Source organism: Oncorhynchus tshawytscha, linkage group LG13, assembly GCF_018296145.1.
Source record: "Oncorhynchus tshawytscha isolate Ot180627B linkage group LG13, Otsh_v2.0, whole genome shotgun sequence".
Taxonomy (NCBI): Eukaryota; Metazoa; Chordata; class Actinopteri; order Salmoniformes; family Salmonidae; genus Oncorhynchus; species Oncorhynchus tshawytscha.
The window spans coordinates 17,284,051-17,308,843 of record NC_056441.1 but is presented as its reverse complement, the minus strand read 5'-3'; the positions used below and the strand labels follow the sequence as shown (position 1 = coordinate 17,308,843).

The following is a 24,793-nucleotide window of genomic DNA, read 5'->3' as shown; positions in this document are numbered from 1 at the left end:
GACTGTCATTCATATTGGGGTGGCAGGTAGCCTAGTGGCTAGAGTGTTGGGCCAGAAACCGAAAGGTTGCTAGACTGAATCCCCAAGCTGACAAGGTAAGAATCTGTTGTTCTGCCCCTGAACAAGGCAGTTAGCCCACTGTTCCTAGGCCATCATTTTAAATAAGAATTTGTTCTTAACTGACTTGCCTAGTTAAATAAAGGTTCAATGAAAAAATAAATATCTATTCCAGTCACCCAGCTCAATGTAACATTGACATGTTTAGGCTACTACATGATACTCAAATTGTTCCTATACCCATCATGAGGTTGCAACAACCTATGAATGAAAGTTTACAGCGTAGGTGCATAGGTCGAGAGAAAATTTGTAGTAATCAAGGTGACAGAAAGTGACACATTCAATACTACATTGCACACTTTTGCCTGCATCTAGCTGACCTCCTGGGTGCACACTTAGTTTTTGCCATAGCACTACACAGCTGATTCAAATAATCAAGGCTTCATGATTAGTTGACTATTTGAATCAGCTGTGTAGTGCTTTGAAGAAGAAAAAAAAACATGTACCCCATGGGGTCCCCAGGACCGAGTTTGGGAAACCCTGCATTAGTCCAACAATTGCAAACAATAGTTTCTATTGGACAAATTCAGGTATGTTTATACCCATTCTGTTCTGTTTGCTTCTGTTTATGATACTTAAAAAAATAATAATCCAACGGAATCGGTGGGCGTATGCCTTATGGCTAACGAGACGTGGTGTGATCACAGAAACATACAGGAACTCAAATCCTTCTGTTCACCTGATTTAGAATTCCTCACAATCAAATGTCGACCGCATTATCTACCAAGAGAATTCTCTTCGATTATAATCACAGCCGTATATATTCCCCCCCAAGCAGACACATCGATGGCTCTGAACAAACTTTATTTGACTCTTTGCAAACTGGAATCCATACATCCTGAGGCTGCATTCATTGTAGCTGGGGATTTTAACAAGGCTAATCTGAAAACAAGACTCCCTAAATTGTATCAGCATATCAATTGCGTAACAAGGGCGGGAAAAACCTTGGATCATTGTTATTCTAACTTCCGCGACGCATATAAGGCCCTGCCCCGCCCTCCTTTCGGAAAAGCTGACCACGACTCCATTTTGCTGATCCCTGCCTACAGACAGAAACTAAAACAAGAAGCTCCCATGCTGAGGTCTGTCCAACGCTGGTCCGACCAAGCTGATTCCACACTCCAAGACTGCTTCCATCACGTGGACTGGGATATGTTTCGTATTGCGTCAGATAACAACATTGACGAATACGCTGATTCGGTGTGTGAGTTCATTAGAACGTGCGTTGAAGATGTCGTTCCCATAGCAACGATTAAAACATTCCCTAACCAGAAACCGTGGATTGATGGCAGCATTCGCGTGGAACTGAAAGCGCGAACCACTGCTTTTAATCAGGGCAAGGTGACTGGTAACATGACCGAATACAAACAGTGTAACTATTCCCTCCGCAAGGCTATCAAACAAGCTAAGCGTCAGTATAGAGACAAAGTAGACTCTCAATTCAACGGCTCAGACACAAGAGGTATGTGGCAGGGTCTATCAGTCAATCAATGTCTTGCTCCCAGGCAGACTAAATAACTTTTTTGCCCGCTTTGAGGACAATACAGTGCCACTGACACGGCCTGCAACGAAAACATGCGGACTCTCCTTCACTGCAGCCGAGGTGAGTAAAACATTTAAACGTGTTAACCCTCGCAAGGCTGCAGGCCCAGACGGCATCCCCAGCCGCGCCCTCAGAGCATGCGCAGACCAGCTGGCCGGTGTGTTTACGGACATATTCAATCAATCCCTATACCAGTCTGCTGTTCCCACATGCTTCAAGAGGGCCACCATTGTTCCTGTTCCCAAGAAAGCTAAGGTAACTGAGCTAAACGACTACCGCCCCGTAGCACTCAATTCCGTCATCATGAGGTGCTTTGAGAGACTAGTCAAGGACCATATCACCTCCACCCTACCTGACACCCTAGACCCACTCCAATTTGCTTACCGCCCAAATAGGTCCACAGACGATGCAATCTCAACCACACTGCACACTGCCCTAAGCCATCTGGACAAGAGGAATACCTATGTGAGAATGCTGTTCATCGACTACAGCTCGGCATTCAACACCATAGTACTCTCCAAGCTCGTCATCAAGCTCGAGACCCTGGGTCTCGACCCCGCCCTGTGCAACTGGGTACTGGACTTCCTGACGGGCCGCCCCCAGGTGGTGAGGGTAGGCAACAACATCTCCACCCCGCTGATCCTCAACACTGGGGCCCCACAAGGGTGCGTTCTGAGCCCTCTCCTGTACTCCCTGTTCACCCACGACTGCGTGGCAACGCACGCCTCCAACTCAATCATCAAGTTTGCGGACGACACAACAGTGGTAGGCTTGATTACCAACAACGACGAGACGGCCTACAGGGAGGAGGTGAGAGCCCTCGGAGTGTGGTGTCAGGAAAATAACCTCACACTCAACGTCAACAAAACTAAGGAGATGATTGTGGACTTCAGGAAACAGCAGAGAGAACACCCCCCTATCCACATCGATGGAACAGTAGTGGAGAGGGTAGTAAGTTTTAAGTTCCTCCGCATACACATCACAGACAAACTGAATTGGTCCACTCACACAGACAGCATCGTGAAGAAGGCGCAGCAGCGCCTCTTCAACCTCAGGAGGCTGAAGAAATTCGGCTTGTCACCAAAAGCACTCACAAACTTCTACAGATGCACAATCGAGAGCATCCTGGCGGTCTGTATCACCGCCTGGTACGGAAACTGCTCCGCCCACAACCGTAAGGCTCTCCAGAGGGTAGTGAGGTCTGCACAACGCATCACCGGGGGCAAACTACCTGCCCTCCAGGACACCTACACCACCCGATGTTACAGGAAGGCCATAAAGATCATCAAGGACAACAACCACCCGAGCCACTGCCTGTTCACCCCGCTATCATCCAGAAGGCGAGGTCAGTACAGGTGCATCAAAGCTGGGACCGAGAGACTGAAAAACAGCTTCTATCTCAAGGCCATCAGAATGTTAAACAGCCACCGCTAACATTGAGTGGCTGCTGCCAACACACTGACTCAACTCCAGCCACTTTAATAATGGGAATTGATGGGAAATGATGTAAAATATATCACTAGCCACTTTAAACAATCCTACCTAATATAATGTTTACATACCCTACATTATTCATCTCATATGTATACGTATATACTGTACTCTATATCATCTACTGCATCCTTATGTAATACATGTATCTCTAGCCACTTTAACTATGCCACTTTGTTTACATACTCATCTCATATGTATATACTGTACTCGATACCATCTACTGTATCTTGCCTATGCTGCTCTGTACCATCACTCATTCATATATCTTTATGTACATATTCTTTATCCCCTTACACTGTGTATAAGACAGTAGTTTTGGAATTGTTAGTTAGATTACTTGTTGGTTATTACTGCATTGTCGGAACTAGAAGCACAAGCATTTCGCTACACTCGCATTAACATCTGCTAACCATGTGTATGTGACAAATACAATTTGATTTGATTTGGAATGAATACACCCCTGATCACACGCAAACACAATTCCCTTTCATTGCAGCCACATACAAACAGCATGATCACTTTGTTCATTTAACAGTTCTGTCTAGCATCTACGCACTCTCCTTCTCTCACCTTTTCCCTTCGCTTGTGGACTTCAGTGCACAACACAATTGTGACCAGGCAAAAAAACTGTCCAAGTCAAACTGTCATATCATAATCGCTACACACAGCCTACATCATTGTCAACATAGTTACTAGAATTAACCAGCTAGTAAACCTGCTACAATCATGCAGTACAGTGTACAGTCAGCAAGCAGTTTAGCAGTTATACCGGCGGGCCCCTGGTTGCAATTAATTAATAAAACCAAACACGTTCCTGTGTGGATAGCCATAGCCTGCTAGCTAACATAGCATCCTTCTATGTTTGAGCCGGGTGTTTGAGTAGGCTAAACTAGCTAGCTGCATTCGCTAGCTAAGTGAAAAAATACAACGAAATATAGCTATCTCTCGCTATCTCTTGCTTCTCTTTCATTTTAATTAGAAACGTATCATATCTGAAAATGTCGCTAGACTCTTACCCGTATAAATGAATAAACGCTTCATGGCAACGTGTCTTTTCCGTTTGATTTGTAGCTAGCTGCAGCTTGTTTGGCCAGTTGTGTCAAGTCAATCTTGTTCACACTGGCCGTGTGCAGAAAGTAGTCCATCACAAATAAAGTAATAGTGCAAAAATGTCTTGAATACAAAGTTTTATGTTTGGAGCAAATCCAATACAACACATTACTGAGTACCACTCTCCATATTTTCAAGCATATTGGTGGCTGCATCATGTTATGGCAGTCGAGGCTCCTCAGATGAGGAAGGGGAAGTGAAACATTTCAAAAAGTGAACCATTAAAGTTACCTTTTTTAGATAAAACTATACTAAATATATATAGCTAGCACTGCAGTGCATAACATGTGGTGAGTAGTTAACTAAAAGAGAGAAAGACAATAGTTGAACAGTTTTGAACAAATTCAAGTGAAAAAAATACTCACGCTCTCTCTTGATTCTCGAAGAAATGCATTTGTTCAAAACTGTTCAACTATTGTCTTTCTTTTAGTCAACTACTCACCACATTTTATACAATGCAGTGCTAGCTAGCTGTAGCTTATTCTTTCAGTACTAGATTCATTATCTGATCCTTTGATTGGGTGGACAACAAGTCAGTTCATGCTGCAAAGTTTGAGGACATCCTCCAGAAGTTGTCAAAATTACTGTGTAAGTCTATGGAAGGGGGTGAGAACCATGAGAACCATGAATCTCCATGAGTACCCAGAGCAGGATGGAAACTAGCTGTCCTCCGGCAACGCCACGGTGCTACCCTACAGAGTGCTGTTGAGGCTACTGTAGACTTTCATTGCAAAACAGTGTGTTTTAATCAATTATTTGGTGATGTGAAAATATTTAGTATAATTTCATCTAAAAAGGATATCTTTAATGTTTCACTTCCCCATCCTCCTCTGAGGAGCCTCCACTGCCATAAGATGATGCAGCCACCACTACGCTTGAAAATATGGAAAGTGGTACTCAGTAATGTGTTGTATTGGATTTGCTACAAACCAAACGGAAAAGACACGCTGCTGTGAAGCGTTCATTCATTTATACGGGTAAGAGTCAAGTTACAATTTCAGATATTATACGTTTCTAAACTTGCCAGAAAGTTGTTTTCATTGCAAGTTAAAGTGTACCGTTAGCTAGGTCGCAAACGTTAGCTTGCTGGTTCACTAGCTAACGTTACATGTATGATCTGTGTAGTAATATTATTAGTATCTCAGAAAGACATTTGCATTGCTAGTTATAGCCTAATGTCAGCTAGCTAGTTAACATTGAACTGATTTAGTTAGCTTTAGCTATCTGCAGATTTCTACTACAGCATTTCATGCATGATGGCTAGCTATGACAGTCCATTTGTACCTTAGCTATGGGTTGGGATTATGGTTCATTTTTTAACTAGCTAGCTACATGTCTAAACAAAAGACTCCACTTCACCAGATTACATGACCGATCAAGTTAGCCAGGTTTGTCTGGGGGTGATGACAGCCATCTATTGTATTTCATGTCTAGAAAATAGTGACCCATCCATTTAGTTAGATGTGGCTAGGGGGTAGTGAAAACATTTCTTTCACATGACCTATCGATTTAGACAAGTGTATCTGGGTAATCTAATAATTCTAAAATATGTTTTATCTGGACACATCCTAGTTTTGATATTGCTGTAATACAAATATGAAGTAACCATTTCACTGTAGCATTTAAACCTTTTGTATCCTGTGCATATCAACATATCAGCTTTGATTCTATTTCACATAGTGTGTGTTTACCAGACACGGCGATGTGAAGAACAACATGACCTGCACCAAAGTCAGATTAGGATATGGGCCAAGGATTCAATAAAGTGTATTTTGACTTGTTTTTCCTTATTGTGGGCTACTACTTTCACCACTTTTAGTCTAGAAATCTTTGGTTGTTTACTACACTACCTTACTCACTCTGTTTAGCAAATGTAACATATACGTTTTGCAAATTCATAAAATATTGTCCGTTTTGAATATTCAAACATAATACGAATTGTAATTAGTAACATATCATACTAAACGGAGAGTCTCGGATTTACGTACAGAATATTACGAAATGCTCTGAAATCAGGTTGCAGATTGGGTGTATTGATACACCATCCAAAGTATATTTCATAACTTCAACATGCTCAAAGGTATATTTATTGTCTGTTTATTTTTTCACTCATTTACCAATAGGTGCCCTTCTTTGCGAGGCATTGGAAAACCTCCCTGGTCTTTGTGATTGAATCTGTGTTTGAAATTCAATGCTCGACTGAGGGTCCTTACAGATAATTGTGTGTGTGGGGTACAGAGATGAGGTAGTCATTCAAAAATCATGTTAAACACTATTATTGCACACAGAGTGAGTCAAGGCAACACAAATTCTTATTTACAATGACGGCCAAACCCGGACGACGCTGGGCCAATTATACACCGTCCTATGGGACTCCCAATCACGGCCGGTTGTGATACAGTTTGGAACCAGGGTCTGTAGTGACTTATTATTATGGGACTTGCATATTCTACTCCTGAACTTACAGTTGAAGTCGTAGGTTTACATACACCTTAGCCAAATACATTTCAACTCAGTTTTTCACAATTCCTGACATTTAATCCTAGTAAAAATTCCCTGTCTTAGGTCAGTTAGGATCACCACTTTATTTTAAGAATGTGAAATGTCAGAATAATAGTAGAGAGAATAATTTATTTCAGCTTTTATTTCTTTCATCACATTCCCAGTGGGTCAAAGGTTTACATACACTCAATTAGTATTTGGTAGCATTGCCTTTAAATTGTTTAACTTGGGTCAAATGCTTCGGGTAGCCTTCCATAAGCTTCCCACAATAAGTTGGGTGAATTTTGGCCCATTCCTCGTGACAGAGCTGGTGTAACTAAGTCAGGTTTGTAGGCCTCCTTGCTCACACATGCTTTTTAAGTTCTGCCCACAAATTATCTATAGGATTGAGGTCAGGGCTTTGTGATGGCCACTCCAAAACCTTGACTTTGTTGTCCTTAGCCATTTTGCCACAAATTTGGAAGTATGCTTGAGGTCATTGTCCATTTGGAAGACCATTTGCGACCAAGCTTTAACTTCCTGACTGATGTCTTGAGAGGTTGCTTCAATATATCCACATAATTTTCCTTTTGTCATGATGCCATCTATTGTCTGAAGTGCACCAGTCCCTCCTGCAGCAAAGCATCCCCACAAGATGATACTGCCACCCTCATGCTTCACGGTTGGGATGGTGTTCTTCGGCTTGCAAGCATTCCCCTTTTTCCTCCAAACATAATGATGGTCATTATGGCCAAACAGTTGTATTTTTGTTTCATCAGACCAGAGGACATTTGTCCAAAAAGTACAATCTTTGTCCCCATGTGCAGTTGAAAACCGTAGTCTGGCTTTTTTTATGGCGGTTTTGGAGCAGTGCCTTCTTCCTTGCTGAGCGGCCTTTCAGGTTGTCGATATAGGACTTGTTTACCTGTGGATATATATACTTTTGTACCTGTTTCCTCCAGCATCTTCACAAGGTCCTTTGCTGTTGTTCTGGGATTGATTTGCACTTTTTGCACCAAAGTACGTTCATCTCTAGGAGACAGAACGCGTCTCCTTCCTGAGCAGTATGACGGCTGCTTGGTCCCATGGTGTTTATACTTGTGTACTATTGTTTGTACAGATGAACATGGTAACTTCAGCCGTTTGGAAATTGCTCCCAAGGATGAACCAGACTTGTGGAGGTCTACATTTTTTTCTGAGGTCTTGGCTGATTTCTTTTGATTTTCCCATGATGTCAAGCAAAGAGGCACTGAGTTTGAAGGTAGACCTTGAAATACATCCACGAGTACACCTCCAATTGACTCAAATGATGTCAATTAGCCTATCAGAAGCTTCTAAAGCATGACGTAATTTTCTGGAATTTTCCAAGCTGTTTAAAAGGCACAGACCCACTGGAATTATGATACAGTGAATTATAAGTGAAATAATCTGTCTGTAAACAATTGTTGGAAAAATGACTTGTGTCATGCACAAAGTAGATGTCCTAACCGACTTGCCAAAACTATAGTTTGTTAACAAGAAATGTGTGGAGTGGTTGAAAAACGAGTTTAATGACTTCAACCTAAGTGAATGTAAACTTCCCACGTCAACTGTCTTTAGTCTTGCCATAACAAAAGGGTTAAATACTTATTGACTACAGACATTTGAGCTTGGATTTTTGAAATTAATTTGTGAACATTTCTAAAAACATAATTCCACTTTGAATTTATAAGGGTATTGTGCGTAGGGCAAAGATAAAAAATAATCACAATTTAATCACTTTTAAATTCAGACTGTAACACAACAAAATGTGGAAAAAGACAAGGGGTGTGAATACTTTCTGAAGGCAATATAAATATAAATATATATACTGTACCAGTCAAAGTTTGGGAACACCTACTCATTCATAGGTTTTTCTTTAGTTTTTACTATTTTATACATTGTAGAATAATAGTGAAGACATCAAAACTATGAAATAACACATATGGAATCATGTAGTAACCATAAAAAGTGTTAGACAAATCAAAATATATTTTATATTTGAGATTCTTCAAAGTAGCCACCCTTTGCCTTAATGACAGCTTTGGTACACTCTTATTAGCTTCCATTTGACATATGTTATTGATCAGAAGGCTTTCAAAAAGGGGAGCCGCCAGTTGTCCATCCCTGCTCTATGCCTTGGAGAAAATGTTCAATCCAAAGCCAGGCCCATGTATCTGAGTGAATTAACAACTGTGACTAGATATAGTCTCTGAATGGAAATGAGTAGACAGACATGGTTATTTATTTGTCATTACTGTGTGGGAGTCATGAAGTCACAGAGGGAGAAATAATATTATTAATGGAAACTAAATTGAATTAAAGCGTAAATTTGACCGTGGGTTCTCTTCAATGTCAGCCTGAGAGACAGACCGATTCCTCACTGGACACATGCACACACAAACACTGTTTCTCTCACACACACACCACATCTTTGTCTCATACACACATGCGTCTACACACACAAATCCCATTGCTGGGAATGAAGTCTCAATCTTCACAAACAATCAGATAATCCTTCAGGAATCCTTCACTCGCTCTCTTGGTCTCTCTCCATGACACACACAAAAACAATACTGAGTATCTTCCTTTATCCCTTCAGCAGAGCACTGCTATGCAGACATAAGGAGCTCATGTGGCATCAAGGAATTTACCATATAAATGACCTGCCTGTCTGTCTAGAGACAAGATGACAATATTCCCTAGCCTGAAATCTATTGTGTGTGTGTGTGTGTGTGTGTGTGTGTGTGTGCGCACTAAAGTGAGGTTGAGTGTATGCATTTCGCTACACCACAAGCATTTCACTACACCCGCAATAACACCTGCTAAACACGTGTATGTGACCAATACATTTGATTTGATGAGTTGAGTTATTTTTTATGTGAGTGCACGCATTTGCATCTACAGTACAGCATGGGCATGTGTGCTGCTCTAAGCTGGCTCCCATCCACCTCATGATAAGCTTAACAGAAATGGAGGAGGCTGAATTCAGAGCTGTTGTCTGGATGGTCATGACTTCCTCTGCCAGAGTTCCAAATGGTGCCCTAGTCCTTTTATAGTGCACTATAAAAAGCAACCTAGTTCCTGTTGTATATGGAATAGGGTGCCATTTGGGGTGCAACCACTGTCTGTATTGGGCTGGCTGCTGAATGTTCTGCGTATGTAGCAAATTCAACAACTGACTGACTCAACTTCCTGCATCCATTCCTAAATAGAGTGTGAGGGAAAGTTCATTTTAACATGGACAAAGTGAGGTTTAAAAATCCAGAAACATCTCCCTTTATCACACCCTCCCTCTCTCCCCAACTCTCTCTTTTCACTCTCTCTGCACAATCTCTTCTGTTCTGTCACAATAGCAGAATTAGTATATTTAGAACCCAGCAGCCTCATGGGACTTCTCATCAAACACTCCCAAAACACTGCTGCGCAAAACACACACACACAAAGACACACACACTTCATTCCCTAAACACTGTGCGAAACATCAACTACAGTACTCTCTCATCTTCCTCTCATTTTCAGAGATAGGAAGGGGGCGTGGATTAGTCTGAACTGTACAGCTGAATCTTTGGTACTGTGGGATGCCTACTCACACTGAGATTATCTTGAAATACACACCCTGGTTACAAACCTTGGTCTTGAAGAGCTACAGAATTCCAAATTAGACTTCTAGCCACTTCATATACAGTGGGGTCTGAAATTATTGACGCCCTTGATAAAGATGAGCAAAAATGACAGTATAAAATAATTCAAATACCGAGCTATATTGTATGCTAAAAAAATTGGGATATTATATTATACTAGTACATTTCCTCAGAGAAAGACGGGTCATCATTCTAAATAAGAATTTGTTCTGTATAAATAAAGGTGAAATTAAGGTAAAAAAATATATTTTAACAAGTACTACTTTTTTCTCCTGAAAAGGTAGAAGTCAAAATGATTGACACTCCTGTTTTTAATACCTTTAATTACCTCACCACGTGAGGATAAAGCCACTGAGATGTTTTTTCTCTTTTATGAGATTGGAGAACACATTGGGAGGGATCTTAGACCATTCCTCCATACAGAATCTTTCCAGATCCTTGATATCCTTAGTCTGCTCTTATGGACGGCCCTCTTCAATTCAAACCACAGGTTTTCAATGGGGTTCAAGTCCGGAGACAGACGGCCATTGTAAAATGTTGATTTTTTGACCAATTACCTATTTATTTGTGGATTTGTATGTGTGCTTGGGGTTATTGTCTTGCAGGAAGACCCACTTGTGGCCAAGTTTCAGCCTCCTGGCAAAGGCAACCAGGTTGTTGGCTAAAATATCCAGGTACTGGGTAAAGTTAATGACGCCGTTGACCTTAACCAGGGCCCCAAGACCAGTGACATATAGATCTGGATAAATCAAATGGATTCCTGTCTAATCCTATATGATGACTAGGGGTTGAATTGGAATTCACTACTGGAGCTAGGCGTGTGTGTGTGTGTGTGTGTGTGTGCCTGTCAGTATTCCCTACCTTCCTTCCCCAGCAGAAAATCCAGAAAGTGGTAGGTGTAGGCCACGCCCACCTTGGTCTCCACCTGCGGTCGTCGGAGGGTGGAGTAGATCTTCCCGGGACTCTTCTCCTCCCCAGTCCTCCGCAGCTTAGGAAGCCTGCAGCCCATCCCTCTGCAGGGAGAAAGAGAGGAGGGAGAGATAGAGAGGAGCTAGATTGAAAGGAAGAGAGAAAGCCAGGTAAGAAAGAGAGATGAAGAGAATGAGATGGAGAGAAAGAGCGGGAGAGAGAGCGAACGGAGAGAGAGATGGGGTGAGAGAGTGAAGAGAAAAATAATTAGCATAAAGATAAACTTGTTTCTAAATATAAACCCGTCACAGGTGTTGCATTATAGTATTAAACCCTTCCTCTGTCTGCCGTGAGAAACTATGTGGGATAATGTGTCACAACGCACACACACAACCATGAACACATACACACACCAATAATACAGGAATATGAATGTGTCAACCATTACATGGCTAGTGGCCTCAGATACGGGCATCCGCTAATCAAATCTGGGTGATTGGGAGCGACATGTTTGATCAGAATGAATTAAAGCAGAAATGAAACTCAGATTTCCTGCCCTGTCGACCATGACAACATTGGCACTGGAGGAGATGAGAGAAGGAAAGGAGGTGGAGATGAGGGAAGGTAGGGAGGAGGAGGAGGAGGAGAGGAAAATAATGCAAATAAGGAACTAGGGAAGAGGAGAAGAGAGATGAGTCAGAATGAAAAGGAGAGGAGAAGAGAGGAGATGAGTCAGAATGAAAAGGAGAGGAAATTGAGGAAGAGGAGGCGAGAGGAGATGAGGGTCAGAATGAAAAGGAGAGGAAATTGAGGAAGAGGAGACGAGAGGAGATGAGGGTCAGAATGAAAAGGAGAGGAAATTGAGGAAGAGGAGGCGAGAGAAGATGAGGGTCAGAATGAAAAGGAGAGGAAATTGAGGAAGAGGAGGCGAGAGGAGATGAGGGTCAGAATGAAAAGGAGAGGAAATTGAGGAAGAGGAGGCGAGGGGAGATGAGGGTCAGAATGAAAAGGAGAGGAAATTGAGGAAGAGGAGGTGAGAGGAGATGAGGGTCAGAATGAAAAGGAGAGGAAATTGAGGAAGAGGAGGTGAGAGGAGATGAGGGTCAGAATGAAAAGGAGATGAGGGAGGAGACGAGAGGAGATCAGAATGAAAAGGAGAGGAAATTGAGGAAGAGGAGGTGAGAGGAGATGAGGGTCAGAATGAAAAGGAGAGGAAATTGAGGAAGAGGAGACGAGAGGAGATGAGAGAATGAAAAGGAGAGGAAATGAAGAATGAAAAGAGAGGAAAGAGGAGACGAGGAGATTGAGGAAATTGAGGAAGAGAGGCGAGAGGAGATGAGGGTCAGAATGAAAAGGAGAGGAAATTGAGGAAGAGGAGGCGAGGGGAGATGAGGGTCAGAATGAAAAGGAGAGGAAATTGAGGAAGAGGAGGTGAGAGGAGATGAGGGTCAGAATGAAAAGGAGAGGAAATTGAGGAAGAGGAAATAGAAAATGAGTTAAAGAAAGGATGCAAGGAAGTAAAGGAGGAGACAGGAGGAGGAGAGGAACAGAGTAAGAGAGGGTTTAGAAAGGAGGACAAGGGACATGGGGGTCTGTGGAAACGGGAGAGAAGAAGAGGAGAGGAAGAGAGGAGCACAGGATCCAGAAGTCAGTTGGGTGGAGTGGAGCGTCGTCAGGCTAATCCCTTGTGACAGTGTCGCTACGATATGACCGTCTCCGCGGTTACCGTTAAAATCCCTGTCAGATACGGCTGTTTAGAGCTGCAAGGAGAAGACAGTGTGTGTGTGTTAATGTGTGTGGTTTAAGTCACACTGAGCCAACACAGAAATGTGTGTGACCCCTGACTGTGTGTGTGTTAATGCACGTCTTTCTCAACGTGTGTCTGTGGTTTAAGTCACATTGAGCCGATACGGAAAGGTGTATGACAACTCTCAGGTGAGTGTGTGTGTGAGGGTAATGGAGACTTATGCAGCCAAGCCGGGTGTGTAAATGTGTGTGATCAGTGTGTATAATGACACCAAGTCCCTTTAGGCCCACAGCAGCACAGACACAGACATTAACGCAACTAACGAGTCAAAGAGCCTGCATAGTCACAGTTTTACAACAAATAGCCTAACTCACTGGTGGTGACGAAGTGTGTGTCTCCAGCAGAGAGTAACATGCTCTAAAAGTTAAAAACTTCCAAAGAACAACATAATGGATGCATTTACATAATTCACCTTCCCTCTTCCTCCAGATTGTGTTCTCTCCTTACTCATTCAGGTACATTCGTGGAGAACATGCCTTCAATTTCATTAACCATAAGAGGAAACTATGAGTGAGTGAGTGAGTGAGTGAGTGAGTGAGTGAGTGAGTGAGTGAGTGAGTGAGTGAGTGAGTGAGTGAGTGAGTGAGTGAGTGAGTGAGTGAGTGAGTGAGTGAGTGAGTGAGTGAGTGAGAGAGAGAGAGAGAGAGAGAGAGCATAGACAGTAGGTATATATGTTGAAAGTATGGGAGAGAATGAGAGGAGGGTGAGAGAAACCTCCAGACTCTCCAGTCAACAAGCATCATCGCACAGAGACAAGGGGTCGTTTCAGCAAGCCAAGCCAAGCCACCATCTCAAATTGTTCTGAAATAGTTGATGTAGTTAGAAACAGATAAGTGTTACAGAAAAATTATTTTGCTGAAATATTTATCTAATGAATGCAGATATGCATATGTCACAGATCGTTTTTCTTTAAGTAGGGGCGTGGATCAGAAAACCAGTCTGTATCTTGTGTTAACACCATTTGCCTCATGCATCTCCTTCTTGATCAGGCTGGTGATTGTGGCCTGTGGAATGTTGTCCCACTACCTCTTCAATTGGTGTGCGAAGTTGCTGGATATTGGCAGGAACTGGAACAAGCTGTCATTCATGTTGAACCAGAGCATCCTAAACATGCTCAAAGGGTGACATGTCTGATGAGTATGCAGACCATGGAAAAGCTGGGACAGGAATTGTGTACAGATCCTTGTGACATGGGGCTGTGAATTATCATGCTGAAACATTGAGGTGATGGAGGTGGATGAATGGCACAACAATGGGCCTCAGGATCTCATCACGGTATCATGTGCATTCTAAGTTCCATCGATAAAATGCAATTGTGTTCGTTGTTCGCAACTTATGCCCGCCCATACCATAACCCCACCATGGGGCACTTTGTTCACAACGTTGACATCGGCAAACCACTCTCCGAAAACAACGCTATCCACGCCATCTGGCCCATCTGCCCAGTACAGTTGAAACCAGGATTAATCTGTGAAGAGCACACTTCTCCAGCATTCCAGTGGCCATCGAAGTTGAGCATTTGCCCACTGAAGTCGGTTACGACGCCGAACTGCAGTCGGGTCAAATCAAATTTTATTTGTCACATACACATGGTTAGCAGATGTTAATGCGAGTGTAGCGAAATGCTTGTGCTTCTAGTTCCGACAATGCAGTAATAACCAACGAGTAATCTAACCTAACAATTCCACAACTACTACCTTATACACACAAGTGTAAAGGGATAAAGAATATGTACATAAAGATATATGAATGAGTGATGGTACAGAACGGCATAGGCAAGATGCAGTAGATGGTATCGAGTACCGTATATACATATGAGATGAGTAATGTAGGGTATGTAAACATAAAAGTGGCATAGTTTAAAGTGGCTAGTGGTACATGTATTACATAAAGATGCAGTAGATGATATAGAGTACAGTATATACATATACATATGAGATGAGTAATGTAGGGTATGTATACATTATATTAAGTGGCATTGTTTAAAGTGGCTAGTGATACATTTTTTACATCAATTTCCATCAATTTCCATTATTAAAGTGGCTGGAGTTGAGTCAGTATGTTGGCAGCAGCCACTCAATTTTAGTGGTGGCTGTTTAACAGTCTGATGGACTTGAGATAGAAGCTGTTTTTCAGTTTCTCGGTCCCTGCACCTGTACTGACCTCGCCTTCTGGATGATAGCGGGGTGAACAGGCAGTGGCTCGGGTGGTTGTTGTCCTTGATGATCTTTATGGCCTTCCTGTGACATCGGATGGTGTAGGTGTCCTGGAGGGCTGGTAGTTTACCTGGAGAGCCTTACGGTTGTGGGTGGAGCAGTTGCCGTACCAGGCATGGATACAGCCCGACAGGATGCTCTTGATTGTGCATCTGTAGAAGTTTGTGAGTGCTTTTGGTGACAAGCCAAATTTCTTCAGCCTCCTGAGGTTGAATAGGCACTAATGCGCCTTCTTCACAACGCTGTCTGTGTGGGTGGACCAATTCAGTTTGTCCGTGATATGTACGCCGAGGAACTTAAGACCCTGGTGAGGACAACAAGCACGCAGATGACCTTCCCTGAGATGGTTTCTGACAGTTTGTGCAGAAATTCTTCGGTTGTGCAAACCTACAGTTTCATCAGCTGTCCAAGTGGCTGGTCTCAGACAATCCTGGATGGTCTCAGACGAGGTGAAGAAGCTGGATGTGGAGGTCCTGGGCTGGCGTGGTTACACATGGTCTGTGGTTATGAGGCCAGTTGGACATACTGCCAAATTCTCTAAAATGACATTGAGGCAGCTTATGGTAGATAAATTAACATTTAATTATCTGGCAACAGCTCTGTTGGACATTCCTGTAGTCAGCATGCCAATTGCACGTTCCCTCAAAACTTGAGACATCTGTGGCATTGTGCTGTTTGACAAAACTGCACATTTTAGCGTGGCCTTTTATTGACCCCAGCACAAGGTGCTCCTGTGTAATGATCATGCTGTTTAATCAGCTGCTTGATATGCCACACCTGTCAGGTGGATGGATTATCTTGGCAAAGGAAAAATGCTCACTAACAGGGATGTAAAGTAATTTTGTGCGTATAGAACATTTCTGGGATCTTTATTTCAGCTCATAAAACATGGGACCAACACTACATGTTGGGTTTATCTTGTTGTTCAGTATATAAGTAACATCACTGAGTTACACAACCCATTTTTTATACTTTAGGATGGTTTAGACATAAAGTGAAAAAATGCTAATATAGTCACAATCGACTTGCATTGGCTTTGTGACAAAAATACTAAAAAGCCTTTGAAACAGTGGCCAGGTCAACAAAACCAAAGCATGGGGTGCTGTCATACCTGGTCCATAGCAGTGTTCATTTTGGCTCAAATCTTGGTCCATGTGCTCAAGTCTGAGTCCACATTAACTCAAAATAAAGTTATTTACCTCTGAGATAGTGTAGTGGCAAGAGGAATTTAGTCAATAAACTGAACAAGGTGTAGCCTTAACAAATGGTTAATGGTCCGGTCCGCAAGTAGCCTAGTTTTAGACCAGCCCGCAATATGTTTTAAGGATGTAAAATGTGGCACACCAACGCACAAAAAAAAACTTTGCACCAGTATTATGTGTCATATCTTTGGAACTGTAATCTCTCAAGCCCTTTTCACTAAGAAAAAGAGGGAGCCTTGGCTACTACAGAACCTGGCTATGAAATGCAGTAGGCAACGTGGGAAGGTTGGGCGAGGGAGGGAAAAACATGGCTAGACTGTTGTTTTACTATTAAACTCAAGACTGCTATTGTTTTTACATTCATGAAGCAGCTTGTGTTTCTTAACCAGGGTAGCTAACTAGAAGGTGACTGGTTAGCTATGGGGAAGCAAGCGAGTCACCTACTCGATGTGTATAATCGGAAGCGGAGCCTGTCTGCCCACACTCATCGCTTGCTCCCCGCAGCTCACCAGCTGATGTAGGGTGTGTGTGTCTCGGATGTGGCGCGTCGTTCCCACTACCGAACAGAACTGTGCTGTGCATCTGTGCTGCTAATATAAATGTTATTAATATTATTATTTTTATATTTCATTAATAATATTATTCATATTATTAACAGTCCACTTAGTAGTCCGATTTTAGTTACAGGGAATTTTGTCTTGTCTCATTTTAGTCAACTGAAATGAAAAATCTTATTCATTAAGTTATAGTTTTTTCTGGGTCTATTTAGTCAGTTATAGTCTCGTCATTTGAAACTGAAAAATAGGTTTGATGAAAATTTGTCACTATTTTTGTTGACAAAAGTAGCACTAGTCCATAGACCGCTTACAGGGTAAGAAAACCAATATGTAATTTTGTAATTTGGGTGAACTACCCCTTTAACAATGTGGGGGATTCTAAAAAAAAAAAAAATTACTAGCAGGAACAGCACCATCTAGTGGTAAGAACGTGGTAATATCCGGATGTAGGAAGGGACATAAACCCAACAACTTCAATTACTAATTTCTCTGAACAGGGGAAAAACATCACCAAAATCACTGAGAATACATTCCATAGGATGAAGAGACAATACTCGGAGCCACAGCCCCATTCTACATTCTTGATGTTGAGGTGGGATTGGCGTGGGGTGTGGTTCTGTGGTTGGCTTTTGACAATTTCTTTGGATTCCTCATTCCTCATTGTTAAAAAATTGAGGTCCAAATCGGATATTAGGTACAATATTTATAGACGGGTTAGCTGAGAATGTCACAAAAAACAATGCACATGCTTCAATGGGGCAGAAGGCTGTGTGTTGTGATTCTGGATGGCCAGATAGCTAGCAGCAATGACAATAAACTCCATGTGGGGAATCGTAAGTGGCTCGTTTCAGTTAGTTTTATCTTGTTCTTGATACCATGTCTTGTTTTGAGGTGTTTTGACTGATGTCACATCTATGCTAATTTAGCTACAATCCACTAGGTAACTAACCAACAACTGTAACGATGTCTTTGAGAGACAAGTGCTCACTGTGCAATTTCATTTTTGCTTTCAATAAACATTGGAGACTAAATATAGTTTAGATGTTGTCAACGATCTAATGCAGCCCCATCTGTTTTGCCCCAAATTTGTGCACACATCAGTTTGTTGCTAAACAACCAACCACTCTATTTAATGTTACACAGTTGAAGTCTGAAGTTTACATACACCTTAGCCAAATACATTTAAACTCAGTTTATTCACAATTCCTGACATTTAATCCTAGTAAACATTCCCTGTCTTAGGTCAGTTAGGATCACCACTTTATTTTAAGAATGTGAAATGTCAGAATAATAGTAGAGAGAATGATTTCTTTCAGATTGTATTTCTTTCATCACATTCACAGTGTGTCAGAAGTTTACATACACTCCATGAGTATTTGGCAGCATTGCCTTTAAATTGTTTAACTTGGGTCAAACGTTTCAGGTAGCCTTCCACAACCTTCCCACTTCTGGAATTGTGATACAGTGAATTATAAGTGAAATAATCTGTCTGCAAACAATTGTTGGAAAAATTACTTGTGTCACTTACCAAAACTATAGTTTCTTAACATGAAATTTATGGAGTGGTTGAAAAACGAATTTTAATGACTCCAACCTAAGTGTATGTAAACTAAAGGCCGCTCAGCAAGGAAGAAGCCACTGTTCCAAAACGGCATAAAAAAAAAGCCAGACGACAGTTTGCAACTGCACATGGGGACAAAGATCGTACTTTTTGGAGAAATGTCCTCGGGTCGGATGAAACAAAAATAGAACTGTTTGGCCATAATAACCATCGTTATGTTTGGAGGAAAAAGGGGAAGGCTTGCAAGCCGAAGAACACTATCCCAACCATGAAGCACGGGGGTGGCAGCATCATGTTGTGGGGGTGTTTTGCTGCAGGAGGGACTGGTGCACTTCACAAAATAGATGGCATCATGAGGCAGGGGAAATATGTGGATATATTGAAGCAACCTCTCAAGACATCAGTCAGGAAGTTAAAGCTTGGATGCAAATGTATCTTCCAAATGGACAATGACCCCAAGCATACTTTCAAATTTGTGGCAAAATGGCTTAAGGACAACAAAGTCAAGGTATTGGAGTGGCCAACACAAAGCCCTGACCTCAATCCTATAGAAAATTTGTGGGCAGAACTGAAAAAGCATGTGCGAGCAAGGAGGCCTACAAACCTGACTCAATTAAACCTCCTCTGTCAGGAGGAATGGGCCAAAATTCACCCAACATATTGTGAGAAGCTTGTGGAAGGCTACCCGAAACGTTTGACCCAAGTTAAACAATTTAAAGGCATTGCTACCGAATACTAATTGAGTGTATGTAAACTTCTGACCCCCTGGGAATGTGATGAAAGAAATAAAATCATTCTCTACTATTATTCTGACATTTCACATTCTTAAAATAAAATGGTGATCCTAACTGACCTAAAACAGGGAATTTTTACTAGGATTAAATGTCAGGAATTGTGAAAAACTGAGTTTAAATGTATTTGGCTTAGGTGTATGTAAACTTCCGATTTCAACTGTACATAAAATGCACAGTTTGAGTTACTCCAGGAAGTGATGTTGCAGGCCAGCTCAGTGCTGCCCCTCTCACTGAGTCAGGCCGACTGGGGTACTGCAGGCTGCCATTAGCAAATAAATTATCCTTATTTCTTCTGAGTGCGATTTTAAATTAATAGTTTCCAGGACATACATCTGGTGTATTAGAAGCAATTATATTGTTACCATTATTTTCTTTAAAAAAAAGGTTTTATTTACATGAAGATCGCCATTTTCCCATTTACTATAATGGGGGATCCTGTGTTCTGCAAACAATGCCTGGTCAGCCTTTAACTTCTGTGGCTTCAATGAGGGTGCAGTCGTTCTCCCCTTGTGTAGACAGACGGTAGTGGGGTCCTTCTGTTCACTTCTCTTATTGCTCTAGCAGCAGAAGAATGTCCCCTGCTGAGAATGCTTTTCCCATAAAGTAGTCCAACCACATTTTCCACTAATCCTGTAAAAGAGACTGCTTCCGTTATTAGAACACACAGATAAACTACAAACATACTCTGTCCCCTAGGCTTGTATTAAACACACTGTCTGCTAACACCGAGGGAGAACATTAAGGTTCAAGTGGTGCAGGAGGAGACAAGCTTTTAACTGGTTCTACTGTTGAAGCCCTTAACTGGTTCTACTGTTGAAGTTTTTAACTGGTTCTACTGTTGAAGCCCTTAACTGGTTCTACTGTTGAAGCTTTTAAGCTTTTAACTGGTTCTACTGTTGAAGCTTTTAAGCTTTTAACTGGTTCTACTGTTGAAGACCTTAAATGGTTCTACTGTTGAAGCTTTTACGCTTTTATCTGGTTCTACTGTTCAAAGCTTTTAACTGGTTCTACTGTTCAAAGCTTTTAACTGGTTCTACTGTTCCAAGCGTTTAACTGGTTCTACTGTTCAAAGCGTTTAACTGGTTCTACTGTTCCAAGCTTTTAACTGGTTCTACTGTTCCAAGCTTTTAACTGGTTCTACTGTTCCAAGCTTTTAACTGGTTCTACTGTTCCAAGCGTTTAACTTGTTCTACTGTTCCAAGCTTTTAACTGGTTCTACTGTTCCAAGCGTTTAACTGGTTCTACTGTTCCAAGCGTTTAACTGGTTCTACTGTTTCAAGCGTTTAACTGGTTCTACTGTTCAAAGCGTTTAACTGGTTCTACTGTTCCAAGCTTTTAACTGGTTCTACTGTTCCAAGCTTTTAACTGGTTCTACTGTTCAAAGCTTTTAACTGGTTCTACTGTTCCAAGCGTTTAACTGGTTCTACTGTTCAAAGCGTTTAACTGGTTCTACTGTTCCAAGCTTTTAACTGGTTCTACTGTTCCAAGCTTTTAACTGGTTCTACTGTTCCAAGCTTTTAACTGGTTCTACTGTTCCAAGCGTTTAACTGGTTCTACTGTTCCAAGCGTTTAACTGGTTCTACTGTTCCAAGCTTTTAACTGGTTCTACTGTTCCAAGCTTTTAACTGGTTCTACTGTTCCAAGCTTTTATCTGGTTCTACTGTTCCAAGCGTTTAACTGGTTCTACTGTTCCAAGCTTTTATCTGGTTCTACTGTTGAAGCTTTTAACTGGTTATTCTGTTCTGTTGAATCATAACTGGTTCTACTGTAGTTCTGCTGTTTAAGCTTTTAACTAGTTCTGCTACCTGTGTGGTTTGAAGAGTTGGGTTTAGATGATGAACTGCAGTCCCATCATAACTGCTCAGCACTACCTGTGGTGATAATTTACCCGTTGGCATCATCATCATAATCTTACCACACGGTTAAAGTGAGGCATCTAAATCACCACAAAAAAAATACAGAGCCCTTAGAAGTTAAATGAGCAAAGGAAGGCGGTATGAGGAAAGAGAGAAGAGCTGGAGAGAGACAGAGGAGGGCATCTCATTAAAGCAGCTCTTTTAACTGAGTTATTTTAAATGACAGCGCAACCAAACGTGGATTACACACGAGGATAATCCGTCTGTGCTGTGGCACCGCTATCTTGGAACTCTTCTGGGGAGCGCAAACGCACAGAGAAACGCCATTCATCTTCCGCGGAGGGAGAGCGCGAGATGGGCACGCGGATGAAAAGATTCGCACTAAATATGGAAGGGGACGCAGGAAGAAGAACAAAAATGTTAAAGGGGATTAGAGAGAGCATGGGAGAGTGTCAATGTGCTCCGAGGGAGGCATGATCCCTGAAGAAATAAAATAAACCTAAATGGGTATAAACTATAATGAATACGATTTCACACACCTGTTTGACGTTGATGAATTGCCTGCAAACATTGTCATCCAATTCATTTCAATGGGTAGCCTGAATCTAGTCTACTTTCCAAGAATAACACCAGACATATTGTCAAACACCCTATGAAAAAAAGTTACTTTTTATTTGTGGTGATTTACAAACAAATGTATGCTACATTAAGAAAAACGCCAAAAGGGGGCCAACATGCGCCTGTGGGTTTTTTGTGCACGTTTCTCTCCTGCATGCTCAGGGCACGTGGCGAACTGCTGGTGTCCGTTATAACAATGGCAGTTTAGCAAACAGGAAAAGACAGATCGCTTACGCACCGAATCACACTCTCGCACATTTCTCTGCTCTTTCCATCTCTCCAGCTGCGCTTGACACAATTTACTCTGTCACGCATATCTGGGCTTGAGCCCTGCCAGAGACTGTGGCGTGATTGGAATACTATCCACAAATAGTCGCTGGCACATACATCAAAATCAATATTATACAGCGGATAAGAATCGTGTATAGGTCTTGGCAGAACGTATAACCTAGAGTAGAACATTGGTCGGGTGTTAATTAACCGTTATTAACTGTTGTGACCAGAACTTGTGTTGTGGCCAAAAACGAACCCATGTAAGGGATCCTTCTATAGACAATCCACAACTTCTCCCCTCTTTCCAAAAAGTGTACACTGTACAGTTGAGCCTACACACGTCTCAGACGTTTCCCAATAGTTTATTTTATCTTAGAGGCCCCAGATAGATGTTGCCAGTAGACCTACAACATTAATAAGTGATGAGAATACTTTTTGTTTCATCTAGGTTAAGAACAACACCCGTGAACCTTGCCCTACATTTCCATTCCATCTTAATACACAAATGTAATTCGTTTTCAGAGAGCTGAGACAAACAACAAAACATAAACATACCCGTTTGGATGTTATCACGGGCAGAGAAGTCGAACCCAGTCAGGACGCATGGGCAAGCAATGAGCTCATGTGGTTACACCAACACACAAACAAACCCTCACACTCTTTCTGAGGTAAATGTGTCCTCGGTGTGTTTCTCTGTGCGCCTGTCGGTCAATCCACAGTCGTCGGTGAGATCACCTCGGTTGAAGAGGCACTACCCGCGGTTAAGATCATGCTGCTCCGCTAACCGGAAATCCGAATCCTCCCTCTGACAACTGTACAGTACTGTATCCCTCCCTAAACCCGTGATATCAACTCCTCACACACACTCCGTTCTCTTCTCCCCGCTCACTCCCTCCAATTATATCTCCCTCTATGTGTGTGTTTGAGAGCGTCAGCACGGTCTACCATTATGCTTCTCTCCTCCCTCTGCTTATTGAACCTTCGCTACAGTTGCAGAAGGCTGATTTAACCAGCAGGGAAGGAAGCGCAATAGTATGAGTGAAGAGGAAGCCACAAAGAGTGAATAAAATGGCAAGCTCAATTACTCAATTATAAATGTCATAAGGGCATGTTATAGCAAGTGCTGTAGGTCTGTTTTAGCACTTGATCATGACTCAGTTTCATTACACATAAGTGTCACTGGACAAAGGCGTCTTCGGTACAGGGGAGTTTTGAGCCCCAACACTCCGCCTGAACATTAACACGCATTGGTTCTGGAAGGGCTTGGAAACATAATAATCCTTATTTTGAGGGGTCTTCAGGCATAAGTGTCATACGGGGATAATACAGTAAGAACAGGCCATGTTCTGAATTCTGTCGCTGTACATTTCAAAAGTTCTGAACAAATAGTAATATTGACTACGTCTGTCCTAGCTCGCTCATTAATATCTTAATAGAAATCACGAATTGCCTCATCCACTCGTCGTCCCCTTATGCAATAGTGTGTACATCTCAATTGTCAGTAGAAGCCACGTGTTTAAGCAAGTCTTCCATATCAGCTGTTTTTTTTAAGGCAGTAAATGTGGTTGAATGAACTGTTTCCCTGCCAGACAAGGCTCTCCGGATAGCCAGGTGTAGCAGCGGTAAAATGTTGGTACTACTGTTGAGGTAGCTTTGTGAGGGACCTAACAGTTTATGGGCACCATTTCTTCACAATTATAGTGCAATTAATGTATTGGTTTGTGTAGTGACTTTGTCATGCATTACATTTTTTTTTTTTTTAAATCCTGACTTTGTCCGACCAAGATTTACATGCTAAAATCGCCACTGGACAGGTTTTTTTTTGTGTGGGGGGAATTCAGGGTCAACTAACTGTTGAGTTAACATACACAAGGTGCAAGGTGGGAAATTGGTTGAGCATCAGAAGTTTTTCCATTGTTATGTCAGTCACAGAACATGTAAAGTCCTTGGACTATAAAGACCACGTTAGTTAAATAAAGGACTAAAGCAACCTATGTCTGTATGGAAATTGACTTTGTGGGACATTGTGTTCAGTCAGTCAGTCATGGACAGAAAAGTTGATGTTGACAGACTCAAAGCATGTTGATGGGTTTGTATGAAAGTTGTGCAGGGTTTGTGTTAGGCGTGGATCACAGTTATAAATTCATATTTCATAAAGCCTATCAGACTACTCCATAATTCAGAGCAGCCTGTCTGTGAAGGGGGGCAGGCCCCCCCAGGGAGCGTAGGTACGTACACCAGCATACTGCTGTCTGTGACAAAATGGTCTGTGACCAGAAGAGTCTGATTTGCCTTGACAGAAAAGCAGCTGTGACCAACCAGCAGCCACTTTTGGAGTGTATGCCAAATCAGGGAAGGACTAACCTGAACTTCCCCAATAATAAATGCTAGTTTATGTTGCAACGCATTTTGCTAGGTGTGCACTAACAAAACCACCCCGGGTCACAAATTGTGGAATAGATCAAACGGCGTACCCTCCCCAAAGCTGACTTAGGTTCAGGTTCAGCTTCATACTTCAATTTAGCTTTGACCATAAAGGAATTGTAGAACTTTGGATCACACTCTGGGTCTTGACCAACAACCAACTTCAGAT

General features: G+C 42.0%; 1 protein-coding gene across 1 annotated transcript in view; it reads right to left on the bottom strand.

The window, feature by feature from the left end:
- rftn1a (raftlin, lipid raft linker 1a) overlaps positions 1-23,086 on the bottom strand; it is a 48,615-nt gene extending 25,529 nt beyond the window's left edge. Inside the window, exons 1-2 of the mRNA XM_042295259.1 lie at positions 22,756-23,086; positions 11,269-11,458 (exon numbers count right to left, since the gene is read on the bottom strand). Of these exons, the coding sequence (XP_042151193.1) occupies positions 11,269-11,416 (148 nt within the window). The 5' untranslated portion in view covers positions 11,417-11,458; positions 22,756-23,086. The remainder of the gene's footprint in view (positions 1-11,268; positions 11,459-22,755) is intronic.
- Positions 23,087-24,793: the final 1,707 nt, after the last annotated feature.